This window comes from Aethalodelphis obliquidens, unplaced genomic scaffold (assembly GCF_003676395.1).
Source record: "Aethalodelphis obliquidens isolate GAN/ISIS:26980383/991018 unplaced genomic scaffold, ASM367639v1 scaffold84, whole genome shotgun sequence".
In the NCBI taxonomy this organism is placed as follows: domain Eukaryota; kingdom Metazoa; phylum Chordata; class Mammalia; order Artiodactyla; family Delphinidae; genus Aethalodelphis; species Aethalodelphis obliquidens.
The window spans coordinates 6446143-6459539 of record NW_020838028.1 but is presented as its reverse complement, the minus strand read 5'-3'; the positions used below and the strand labels follow the sequence as shown (position 1 = coordinate 6459539).

General features: G+C 33.8%; 1 protein-coding gene across 7 annotated transcripts in view; it reads left to right on the top strand.

The window, feature by feature from the left end:
- LRRK2 (leucine rich repeat kinase 2) overlaps nt 1-13397 on the top strand; it is a 153113-nt gene that overhangs the window by 18926 nt on the left and 120790 nt on the right. For all 7 annotated transcript variants that reach the window (XR_003430080.1, XM_027093558.1, XM_027093557.1 and 4 more), the window contains 4 exons: nt 3067-3186; nt 3658-3794; nt 3888-3967; nt 5310-5416. Coding sequence is in view for 6 of the 7 variants with exons in the window: in XM_027093558.1 (XP_026949359.1) it covers nt 3067-3186; nt 3658-3794; nt 3888-3967; nt 5310-5416 (444 nt within the window). In the remaining variant the exon portion in view is untranslated. The remainder of the gene's footprint in view (nt 1-3066; nt 3187-3657; nt 3795-3887; nt 3968-5309; nt 5417-13397) is intronic.

Sequence of the window (13397 nt, the reverse complement as noted above, 5' to 3'; positions counted from 1 at the left end):
CATAGCTATCTTGTGTTCTGTATCTGATAATTCCAATATATGAAGTTCTTGAGAGTTTAAACCTACTGCTCCTGTGCTGACTGCCTGTCTGTCATGGAGTCTTGTTTTCCTGTATGTTTGTGAGTTTTTCTTTGATTGAGTTTAATCTCTGAGAATCCTGAGGACCTAAACATCTCATCCAGAGATGTTTGCCAGAAGCTAGGGCACAGGACTGACCTGGGACCACTTTAGAATCTTTTTAAGATTCAAACTTGAAGTGGGAGACTCTGATTGAGCTACCCTCCTTTGGAGAGAGTACAAGGCTAGTCTGATCAAGGCTAGTTGATCACAGTGACTCATACTTTCCCACATGGCTACTCTGGCTTGACCATTTACTTTCAGCTCACAGTTCTTGTTTCAGCTCCTTGTTGAGCCTTCCCCAACTCCCTCAATACACACCTTGGAGATTTCCTTGATGTTTTTGTGAGGAGAACAACGCATTAAAAAGTAAATGGTTGGTGAATAGTAAGGCAGGGTCCCTAACTGTTGGAAATTGGTTCCGACAATCTTTTCTAAAAAGGATCACCAGAAATGTTTTGTGCAAAATCAGGATTATTATAATAGACATTTGACTTTTCATCACTATAACTCTGGGAAAAAACATCATTCATTTGAAAAAACTCATTTTTATGTTTTTTTTGTAGCAACTTATATTTTTACTTACATAAATATGGCTATATCCCCTGTATTCAGAATTTGTATAATTCTGCAATTGATTTTAGCCTTAGGAATATTCCTAGGTAGTTTCAGTTAAAATGGAATTTTTATAAATTGAATTCTAATTTGCATGCACAACTTCGGTTTGTTTCTTTCCTTGATAAGCATTTATTGAATGCTTATCATTTGACCAAAACTGTGGAGATATGAAAATAATGTCTTATTTGCACATTTCTTTCATATTTTCTAAAGTAGTTTCATATACAATATATAATTTTTTGATCCTTGAAACAATCCTGGGAGATGTGATATTTTTATTATTTCCATATTTACAGATGAGGACCTATTTTAGCAAGTCTGTGTGTTTTATTCAAGATCATGTAGTCAGTAAGTGGTAAAATACAGAATTTCTGCATTCATAAGCAAAACAAAGCATTTCTTCTAAAATGTTGTAGCCATTTACTAGTTTATTTCTTTTATCAGGTGAGAATTTTACTCATATTTTCATGAAGAAGCACACAGTTGTACAAGCTAGCTGATATCTGGTAAAGTTGTAAAGTAATTCAAAAGTTGATTTCTTAAATCTAGGTAATATAGTAGCACACTAATATAGAATTCTCTATTTCATGTTCTACGATTTACCACTCAAGTTAAAACTTGCATGACATACTAAGAATGTGAGTTTACCGTAATCCTTTAAATGAGCCAGACGAGGAAGTGGTTTTATTGTCATGTTGAGGAAATGGTACTTGAATTTCAAATAGGTCTACAATAGCACATTAAGGGTGGTTGACATTATACTGTTGAAATTAAATAAACCATATAAACTATTATAAGTTTCATATTGTTCTTTGACATTTTTTGAAAGTAAAAAGTCATCAAATTGATCTTTTTTTGGCCGCACCTCAAGGCTTGTGGGATCTTAGTTCCTTGACCAGGGATTAAACCCAGGCCCTTGGCAGTGACAGTGCAGTCTTAACCACTGGACCACCAGCGAATTTCCTCAAATTGATCTTTAGTTAAAGGTACTTTCTTAGTGACTAGAGAATTTATTGTCCCTGTTACTGTTTCAAAGAAGCTGAATAAAACTTACTTCTTCCTCATAATTAAAATAAAAACCCAAAGTCAGTAAATAAATACTAAGCATTTTGTCAAATTATGAAATTCGATTATGGGGTTAATGCATTTAAAGGCCTTATATAATTTACTATATATTTTCACATAAATTAAATATAAATGAAAATAGGGTAAGGCCAGTCTCACTGATGTTTGCTCAGAGTCACACAGTTTTCAGTGGTAGAGCAGCTGTTGGCAGTGGCATGGGAATAATACTAGGGAAAAGGAGGTGAGACAGCCCAAGTTTAGATAAGCTGGTAAAAGTGGAAAAGAACACTTTTTGAAATGACCCTCCAAGACGAGAGACCACTAAGGGCTGGGGAGTATGTCAGCTTAATGGGTGAATACGGAAGAGGCATGAACATAAAAAGATGTTGATAAAGAAGAGCTACCCCTAGTTAATCTGCCTTTTGATTTTGAAGCCTTGATTGATATTTAGTGTGGGCTTTAGGCTTTTCATGGTATAGAATCTTTTCCAATTCTGGCTGTGTGTCTCAGGGATCATCTAATTACACATATAGCTAACTAGGAGTTTCATTCTTACTCCTAGAAGGAAACTTGGTGACTGTTAATGAGTTACAGATAAGCTAAGTGGAAGGAGGCACATATTTTTGGACTGTCATTTACAAGTGTTTTCCTTATAAGGATTTAGATTTCTATATGACTATGAGAAGAATGAGTATAAAAACGTAAGGGATGTCTTCCTGGGTTGGGTTAGAGGTAGTAAAATATTCTCATATTTTTCTTCTAAGATTATCATAGACAAGATCAGGTAATGATAAGTGTGCCAATGGGTTTTCTGAGCACTATTCTTTAAGTGAAAGAAGGCTGTTTCAGCAAAAGCATTTAATGACAAGGAAGGTTTTTTTCCCCCCGTCTTTTAGAAGGCAGGAAAATTAAGCTGTTTTGTACACTCAATGTTGTAGTGTCATGAATAACAGATACCTCATTGTTTTAATATGATGATGACATGAGAGGGAGTCAATGAACACAAGTTAATATAACTCAAACATTTAATTTTTTTTTGCCCAGTCAGTTCCGTTGTCTAAGCAAGATAATTGAATGAGTGCGTAAAATAAATTTTCAATACTTTATGCAATCCTCTTAAGCTATTTTAATTAAAGTAAATATATATTTTAATGTCATTAAGAATAGTCACTACTCAAATTTGTTGATTTAAATACTGTTATGTGATTAAAGGTAATTTAAGTTCCATGGATGAGAATTTCCACTAATATCTCACTTAAATTTCAGGTAATTTTTTTAATATTCTGGTATTAAACGAGGTGCATGTGTTTGTGGTGAAAGCTGTGCAGCAGTATTCAGAGAATGCAGCATTACAGATTGCAGCACTCAGCTGTTTAGCTCTCCTCAGTAAGTAACTTAACTAACAAGGAAATTCTTACAGGTGCATTTTATCTTGAATATTAACATTATAACAAGAAAGTCATATGTGGAGAAGGAGCCCTTAAATGCCTTTTCTGTCTTAATGTAACTCATTGTCCAATAGATGATACTTTCAAGGGAACTAACAGTTGTGGTAAGTACATCCTTCCCAGTTCAGATATCAGTAAATACATCCTTGATTTAGCTTTATTATTAGCAGTTAACTTCCTTAATTAATCTTCCTCTAGCCTATTAGTTTTGTTTGGTACCCTCTTGCTCATTTGGTAATTTATCTAGATGGGATAGCAGTATGATGAAGTGTGTAATATATTAAAAAGGTCTTTTAAATAACCAGGGCCACTACTAAAGAATACCTCACTCTGTTGATAATGTTTCAATATACGGACTTAGTTGGTCATTCAAACTGTAAGTAAGTTACATGTTTACATTTTTTCCAAGCTGAGACCATTTTCTTAAATCAAGACTTAGAGGAAAAGAATGAGAATCAGGAGAATGATGATGAAGAAGATAAATTGTTTTGGCTGGAAGCCTGCTACAAAGCATTAACGTGGCATAGAAAGAACAAGCATGTGCAGGTTAGACTCTTTCATAAATTTGATAGTCTTTCAAAATTGTTTGTTCAATAATTTATTTTTTGACAGTTTTCTTTTTTTCCTTCCCTAATCCAGGAGGCTGCATGTTGGGCCCTGAATAATCTCCTTATGTACCAAAACAGTTTACATGAGAAGATTGGAGATGAAGATGGCCAGTCAGTAGTTTTGATTCTATATGATAGAAAATTTCAGTCATATTTTTAATCAATCCACATGAAATACCATAACTGAAATTTTTATTGTTTGAAATATTTTTGATGTAGGCATTTATGTTTTAAGTGTTGCCACAAAATACTTGTGGATGTATATTTTGATCCCATTGCCTTGGATAGTTAGTAAAAGGTGATTTGTTTGAGAGTTATTACTGAGAGATTTAGAATCAAGAGTCATTCGGTAAATTATGAATCATCAAGAAAGAAACTTTCAATTTTCTGGCTAATCATTTAAAATGCCATATTAATTAATCTCAAGTGATAGGAATCAGAGAGCAATCTGTGACCTTTTCTGTTGTGGTTACTAGCCAGCAGGTTGTCAATATCAGGAATTAGATGTGCTTAGAAGCCTCCTATAGTGATTCCCCACTTGGTGTAGCAGTGTTGAACTCTCTTCTCTTGAGAGGGTTATTTGTAGCTGTCAGCTCTTGAGGATGCTTTCTGTGGGAGCACCATTTAAACCTTGTAAGACCAGTCATCTCTCCCACAGATACACGAGTTCTGAGTACATCAGATTTGTTTCATGTCCATGAGCAACTGCTTAGATTTTTACTGTTGGCTCTGCATATCCTCTGGATTTTAAATTTTGAATGACTTACTTACCTTGGAAATTTAAATAGTAATATTCTGCATCTCAAATCCTGACAGCCTGTCAGCAGAGTGATCTACTGCCAATCAGAAGGGAATTAATGACACAGATGCTATTTATTTAAACATCTATTTTGAATGGAAACAGTAAATTTTGAAAAATATATGTTAAACCAGCCTTCTAATCTGCTTTGAGCAATCTTTTAAAGAAATTAGGATAAGGTTGGTTCATGTTGCAGTTTATAAATTTCAGTTCATAGACACTAATTCCTCAAAATCCATAGGAGATCATTAAAATAAATACATCATTAAAACATATTTATGCTCTACATTAAAAATTTCACTTTGCTTCATTATGACTTTTAATTTTTCATTTCTTGTTTACATCATCTTTTTCTCACTTAATCTTTTTACCCTTAGCACCTCTTTATATATCTGCTGAGTCTTTTATTTTCTCCGTCTACTGCTTATCTACTTTGAAGAAACAGAAATACTACTTTATTAGTAGTTCATGGATTTGAATATAACTTTTAAATACAAAACTGTTTAACTGTAATTCACTCCTGTGAGTAGAGGTGGCATAAAATATTGTTTATCTGCCCTTATTTGTTGTTAGAGAGATTAGATAACAGTAAGTGAATGTTTGAGCTAATTATTAAAGAGATTACTATTCATATTGTGGTTGAATTTGTGAAAGGTTCCCAGCTCACAGGGAAGTGATGCTCTCGATGCTGATGCATTCTTCATCAAAAGAAGTCTTCCAGGCATCTGCAAATGCATTGTCGACTCTGTTAGAACAAAATGGTAAGAGATACACCATATTTTTTAATAAAAAGAAACACGTTTTGTGGTATTTTTTAAATTATAAAAGCAATATATTGTAAAAACTTCAAATATGTAAATTATACATCTAATATATAGATATATTGATATATAGGTAAAAGGATAAAGAAGAAAATAACATTTTGATGTTCTTCTGGACTTCTATGTATGTACTTACACATGGCATATACAATATGCTTTATATTTTTTGGAGAAATGGGATCATATATTTTTTATAAACAAATTTTACATTTCTTTTTTTGTGTTGATAAATGTAAATTCTCACATTATTGTTTTTAATGGTTGTGTAGTTTCCCAATGTATGCCTATTTCCTATTTTATAGTCCAGTTTCTTGTTGATGGACTTTTAACTTGTGTCCAGTGGTATTTTTTTTGGATACCTATAATAATCGCCAAATGGTCACTTTTTTCCCCCAGTTTCCTTTATACACTCTTCTTGTTATTTTATTAGGAATGCAATGGGTGGAGAGATATTCACCATTATAAAATCTGCTAAAATTGTCCATTATAAAAATTAAAAAAAATAGTCCTTTACATGTAAATCTTATAGCTTTGCATTATTAAGGAGAGAAAAATGGCTGTTATACCTTTGGAAGAACACTTGAGGTTTAAAACTGAGTCTCAGGCTGCTCTGATTCCTGCCCTTATAAACAGGAAATACTGCCAGAAAATCTTGGGAGAAAATTCATCATAAAGGCATTGGGACTTGGCAGCTCTTGAAGGATATTTTTGGAGGGAGAAAAATAGAGAAAAACACTGAAAGCTTGAAAATAAGACCAGTGTTAGCATCAGCTTTTAGTAGAGAACCTGGTTAGAGTGAAAAGAATAAAGAAACCTCCTCATGCATGTTTCCTTACACTATTATTTAAGTCAAATCAAGAGAAAAATCACTTCTTTGTTTTCCTCCTTTCTCGCTCTACCTCTCTGACGGCACTGAAAAGGCCATCATAAGAGGCTTGGGCTGGCAGGAGCCCTGAGGGATAGCTAGGGGTTGCCTTCAAGGGATAATGAGTCAGAGCAGGAGTGGCAGAAAAGGAAACTGCTCTTCTTGAGTCACCCATCCTCTACTGTGCAGAGATCTGGATGGGGATCTCACTCTTGAAAATGAGCACTGGCCTTGGCTGTTTTCTGTGTGAGGCCCCTTAGAGAGGAGACAAACCCTTACCATGTACAAACCACATTGTGTTGGTGTTGTAGTTCTTAACTCCCTGGATATCTTTGATATGTCAACAAAACAACCATGATTTTGTGAGATTTAAACTGATTCTTTTTTGTTGTTGTTGTTTTTTTAAGAAAAGGATTACTTTATACATATTGACACATACATGTAAGAATCTTGGAGACATTAGCTAAAGCTACTATAGTAGTACTCATTTCTGTAATTGGTCACTAGGTCGTAGTTGGTGTGTGTGTATGTGTATATGTATATATATTTAGTTAGTATCTATAGTTTCTGTTTTCATCTCCTCATTCCATATTTCCCATGTCCTCCGCCAGAACTTCAGTTGCTCCTGGTTCTGGAGTGACCCAAACCTTCATCCATGAAAGGTCAAAGTCCTCAGTCATACTGCTTTTTTTGGTTGCTGTAGTTTTCTTTCTTTCTTTTTTTTAAATTTTTTAAAAATATTTTTATTTTTATTGAAGTATAGTTGATTTACAATGTTGTGTTAGTTTCAGGTATACAGCACAGTGATTCAGTTATACATACATATATTCTTTTTCAGATTATTTTCCCTTATAGGTGATTACAAAATATTGAGTATAGTTCCCTGTGCTATACAGTAGGTACTTGTTGGTTACTTATTTTATATATTATAGTAGTGTGTTGGTTGCTGTAGTTTTCAATTCACTTTTACTGTTGGGGATGCAGGTATCAAGAGGCTGCTAGAGATTACCTTGGATCTCAGATAGTCTTCCTCACCACCATTGTGTAGCAGTAACCTGACTCCCCTTGGTAATTGGATCAGTAACATCAGCCAGGAGAGTAGCTCCTTTTTTAAACTGGTGGTTCAGTTCATAAGTAGTTTAAAGTGGCCAGGTAGATGTCACATGCTCTGATTAGGTGGAACCATTGTTGTTTCCCCTGATGAAAGCTTATCCTGCTCCATGCAAGACAGTAGTATTTAGGTTGGAAGATGTATCATTTTTACTTTTTAAAATACTTTTTCTTGTGCTTTTTTCTTCATTTTTATTGAGATATAATTGACATAAAGCATTGTATAAGTTTAAGGTGTACAGCATTATGAAATTATTAGTACAATAAGTTCAGTGAACATCCATCATCTCATATGGATACAAAATAAAAGAAGAAAGAAATGTTTTCCTTGGGATGAGAACTCTTAGGATTAACTCTCTTAACAACTTTCATATATAACACACAGCAGTGTTACTTATATTAATCATGTTGTACATTATAGCCCTAGTATTTATTTATCTTATAAATGGGAGTTTGTACCTTTTCACCACTTTCATCCAATCCCCCCTTCCACCCCTCCTCCAGCTTTTGGTAACCACAAATTCCTCTTTTTCTATGATTCTGTTTTTGAAATATAATTGACCTGCAACACTCTGTTAGTTCCAGGTGCACAACATAGTGATTTTATATTTCTATACACTACAAAATGAGCAGCATGGTAAGCCTAGTTATCATCTGTCATTATACAAAGATATTACGTTATTATAGACTATATTTCCCATGCTATACATTCCATCCCTATGACTCCTTTATTGTGTAACAGGAAGTTTGTACCGCTTAAGTTCCCTCCCCCTCTTTCACTTATCCCCCACTGTTCTCTGCTCTGGCAGCCACCATTTTGTTTGCTGTATCTATGAGTCTGTTTGTTTCATTGTTCGTTCACTTCTTTTCCTTTTTACATTCCACATATAAGTGAAATCATAGGATATTTGTCTTTCTCCTACTTATTTCACTTAGTCTAACCCCCTAGGTCCATCATGTTGCTGCAAGTGGCAAGATTTTACTTTTTTTCATGGCTCAGTAATATTCACATCTTCCATTAATGTATCTATGGGCACTTAGGTTGCTTCCATATTTTGGCTATTGTGAATAATGCTACAATGAACATAGGGGTGCATATATATATTTTCTTTTTTAAAAAATTTATTGGAATATAGTTGATTTACAATGTTGTGTTAGCTTCAGGTGTACAGCAAAGTGATTCACTTTGTAATATGTAAATATTTGTAAATATTTGTATTTTTTTTTTACATTCTCTTCTGTTATAGGTTATTACAAGATACTGAGTATAGTTCCCTGTGCTATATAGTAGGTCCTTGTTGGTTATCTATTCTATATATAGTAGTGTGTATATTTTAATCTCAAACTCCCAATTTATCCCTTCCCCCCATTTGGTAACTATAAGTTTGTTTTCTGTGTCTGTGAATCTATTTCTTTTTTGTAAATAAGTTCATTTGTATAATTTTTTTAGATTCCTCATATATAAGTGATATCATATGATATTTGTCTTTCTTCATCTGGATCATTTTTTTAGATTCCTCATAGAAGTGATATCATATGATATTTATCTTTCTCTGTCTGGCTTACTTCACTTAGTATGAGCATATATCTTTTCGAATTAGCGTTTTTGTTTTCTTTGGATAAATAGCCAGGAGTGGAATTGCTGGATCATATGGTAGTTCTACTTTTAATTTTTTGAGGTATCTCCATACTGTTTTCCATAGTGCCTGCACCAGTTTGCATTCTACCAACAGTTCATGAGGGTTCGCTTCTCTGCACATCCTCGCCAACATTTGTTATTTGTGGTCTTTTTGATGATAGCCATTCTGATAGTTGTGAGGTGATAAATCATTATGGTTTTGATTTGCATTTCCCTGATGATTAGTAATGTTGAGCATCTTTTCATGTGTGTGTTGGCCATCCCTAAGTCTTCTTTGAAAAATGTTTATTAGGGTCATCTGCCCATATTTTAGTCTTGTTATTTGTTTTTCTGATGTTGGCTTGTATAAGTTCTTTGTATATTTTGAATATGAACCCCTTATTAGATATATCATTTGCAAATATCTTCTCCCATTCAGTAGGTGGCCATTTCATTTTGTTGATAGTTTCCTTTACTGGGCAAAAGCTTTTTAGTTCGATGCAGTCCCATTTGTTCATTTTTACTTTTGATTCCCTTGCCTGAGGAGAGAGATCAAAAAACATATTGCTAAGATCATTGTCAAAGAGCATACTGCTTATGTTTTCTTTTAGGAGTTTTATGGTTTCAGGTCTTCCATTTAATTCTTTAATCTATTTTGAGTTTATTTTTGTATATCCTGTGAAAAGGAAGTCCAGCTTGATTCTTTTGTATGTAGCTGTCCAGTTTTCCTAACACCATTTATGGAAGAGGCTGTGTTTACCCCATTGTATATTCCTGCATCCTTTGTTGGAGAGTAAATAAACATATAAGTGTGGGTACATTTCTGGACTCTCTAGTCTGTTCCATTGAGCTATGTGTTTGTTTGTTTGTTTGTTTTGCCAGTATCATACTGTTTTGTTTACTATTAGTTTGAAATCAGGGAGCGTGATGCCTCCAGTTTTGTTCTTCTTTTTAAGATTGTTTTGGATATTTGGTGTATTTTGTGTTTCCATAAAAATCTTAGAATGGTTTGTTCTAGTTCTGTGAAAAATGCCATTGGTATTTTGATAGGGATTGCTTTGAACCTGTAGATTGCCTGGGGTAGTTTGGTCATTTTAACAGTATTAATTCTTCCAATCTATGAGCACAGAATAGCTTTTCATTTGTTTGTGTCATCTTCATTTTCTTTCATTAGTGTCTATAGTTTTCTGAGTATAGGTCTTTTACATCTGTAGTTAGATTTATTTCTGATGCAATTGTATATGGGATTGTTTGCTTAATTTCCCTTTCTGATAGTTTGTTCTCATTGTGTGTATAGGAACACAATGTATTTCTGTATTTTAATTTTGTACCTGCAACTTTACTAGGTTCATTTATTAGTTCTAATACTTTTTTGGTGGCATCTTTAGGATTTTCTTTATATATATCGTGTCATCTGCAAACAGTGACGGTTTTACGTCTTCCTCTCCAGTTTGTATTCCCTATATTTCTTTGTGTTGTGTGGCTAGGACTTCAAATACTATATTGAATAAAATGACAAAAGTGGGCATCCTTGTCTTGTTCCTGATCTTAGAGGAAATGCTTCAGCTTTTCCCCATTGAGTATGATATTGGCTGTAGGTTTTTCATATAAGGCCATTATTATGTTGAGATATGTTCCCTCTAAACTCACTTTGTTCAGAGTTTTTATCATAAATTGATACTAAATTTTGTCAAAAGCTTTTTCTGCATCTGTTGAGGTCATCATATGCTGTTTTTTTTCTTCAGTTTGTTAATGTCTTATATCACATTGACTGATTGGTGAATACTGAGCCATCTTTGCATCCCTGGGATAAACCGTGGTGTATGATTCCTTAAATGTACTGTTGAATTCAGTTTGCTAATATTTTGTTGAGGATTTCTGCATTTATGTTCATCAGTTATATTGGCCTGTAATTTTCTTTTGTGGTATCTTTGGTTTTTGTATCAGGGTGGTGCTGGCCTTGTAGAACAGGTTCAGAAGCATTCTTTTCCCTTCAGTTTTTTAGAATAGTTTGAGAAGTAGGGGCGTTTACTCTTCTGTAAGTGTTTGGTAGAATTCATCTCTGAAGCTGTCTGGTCCTGGACTTTTGTTTGTTGGGAGTTTTTTTTGGTTTGTTTATTTGTTTTTTTTACTGATTCAATTTCATTACTGGTAATCAGTCTGTTTGTATTTTCTATTTCTTCCTGATTCAGTCTTGGGAGATTGTACATTTCTAGGGATTTGTCCTTTTCTTCTAGGTTGTCCTTTTTATAGCCATATAATTGCAGTAATCTCTTATGATTTTTTATATTTCTTTGGTTTTGATTGTAACTTCTTTTTTATTTATGATTTTATTGATTTGGGCCAGGTCCTCTCTCTCTGTCTCTTTTTTTATTCTTGATGAGTCTGGCTAATGGTTTATCAATTATGTTTATCTTTTCAGAGTACCAGCTCTAAGTTTTATTGATCTTCTCTATTGATTTTTTAGTCTCTGTTTCATTTATTTCTTCTCTGATCTTTATGATTTCTTTCCTTCTACTAATTTTGGGTTTTGTTTGTTCTTCTTTTTGTGGTCCTTTAGATATAAGGTTAGGTTGTTTATTTGAGATTTTTCTTGTTTTGTGAGGTATGCTTGTATTGCTATATAATTCCCTTTTAGAACTACTTCTGCTTGCATCCCATAGAATTTGGGTTCTTTTCTTTGTGTTTTCATTTATTTCCAGGTATCTTTAAAATTTCTGCTTTGATTTCTTCAGTGACCCATTGGTTGTTTAGTACATATTGTTTAGCCTGCACATATTTGTGTTTTTTTGCAGTTTTTTTCTTCAAGTTTATTTCTAGTCCCATAGCATTACGGTAGGAAAAGATGCTTGATATGATTTCAGTCTTTTTAAATTTATTGAGACTTGTTTTGTGGCCTAGCCTGTGATCTGTCCTGGAAAATGTTCCATGTGCACTTGAAAGAAATATGTATTTTGCTGCTTTTGGATAGAGAGTGATATATATTCACACACACACACACACACACACACACACACACACATATCTATTAAGTCCATCAGATTCATTGTGTCTTTTTTTTGTTTTGTTTTGTTTTTTTGTGTTTTTTTTGCGGTACGTGGGCCTCTCACTGTTATGGCCTCTCCCGTTGCGGAGCACAGGCTCCAGACGCGCAGGCTCAGCGGCCATGGCTCACGGGCCCAGCCGCTCCGCGGCATGTGGGATCTTCCTGGACCGGGGCACGAACCCGTGTCCCCTGCATCGGCAGGCCGACTCTCAACCACTGCGCCACCAGGGAAGCCCCATTGTGTCTTTTAAGGCCAGTGTTTTCATATTGATTTTCTGTCTGAATGAACTGTCCATTGATGTAAATTGAGTGTTAAAGTTCCCTAGTATTATTGTGTTGCTGTCAATTTCTTTCTGTATGTTTGTTAATATTTGCTTTATGTATTCAGGTGTTCCTGTGTTGTGGCATATGTATTTATAATTGTTATATCTTCTTGCTGGATTGATCCCTTTATCACTATGTAATGTTCTTTCTTGTTATTTGTTACAGTCTTTGTTTAAAGTCTATTTTGTCTGATATAAGTATTGCTACCCCAGCTTTCTTTTCTTTTCCATTTTCATGGAATACCTGTTTTCATCCCCTCACTCTCAGTCTGTTTGTGTCTTTAGATCTGAAGTGAGTCTCTTGTAGGTAGCATATAGGTAGATTTCGTTTTATTATCCGTTCAGATACTCTATGTCTTTTGGTTGGAACATTTAGTCCCTTTACATTTAAAGTAATTATTTATGGTGTGTGCTTATTGCTGTTTATTTATGGGTGCTTTTTTTTGTAGTTCTTTTTTGTTCCTTTTTCTTTTGTTCCTTTCTCTTATGATTTGATGACTATCCTTTAGTTTTATGTTTGGATTATTTTCTTTTTTTCAGTATGTATCTATTACAGATTTTTGGTTTGTGGTTACTGTGAGGGATGTGTGTGTGTGTGTGTGTATAAAATTATTTTAAGTTGATCTCTTAACTTTTTATTTCTAATTTATTGATCAAATATGGATTTATTTTGTTATTATGAGTATATATTCCTATATATATATTATAGATATATATACAGACACACACATACACACATATAAAACATTAATCTGTTGTATTTTTCTTTTTTCCAATGTTACTTTCTTGAGAAAATGATCTCTTAACTTTGAAAGCATTTTAATATTCCTGCATTTTTACTACTCTCTCCACATTCAGTGTTTTTTACATAATATTTTGCATCTTTTTGTTTTGTAGGAATCCCTTACCTACTTACTGTGGGCATAGATGATTTTACTACTTTTTTCTTTTAACCTTCC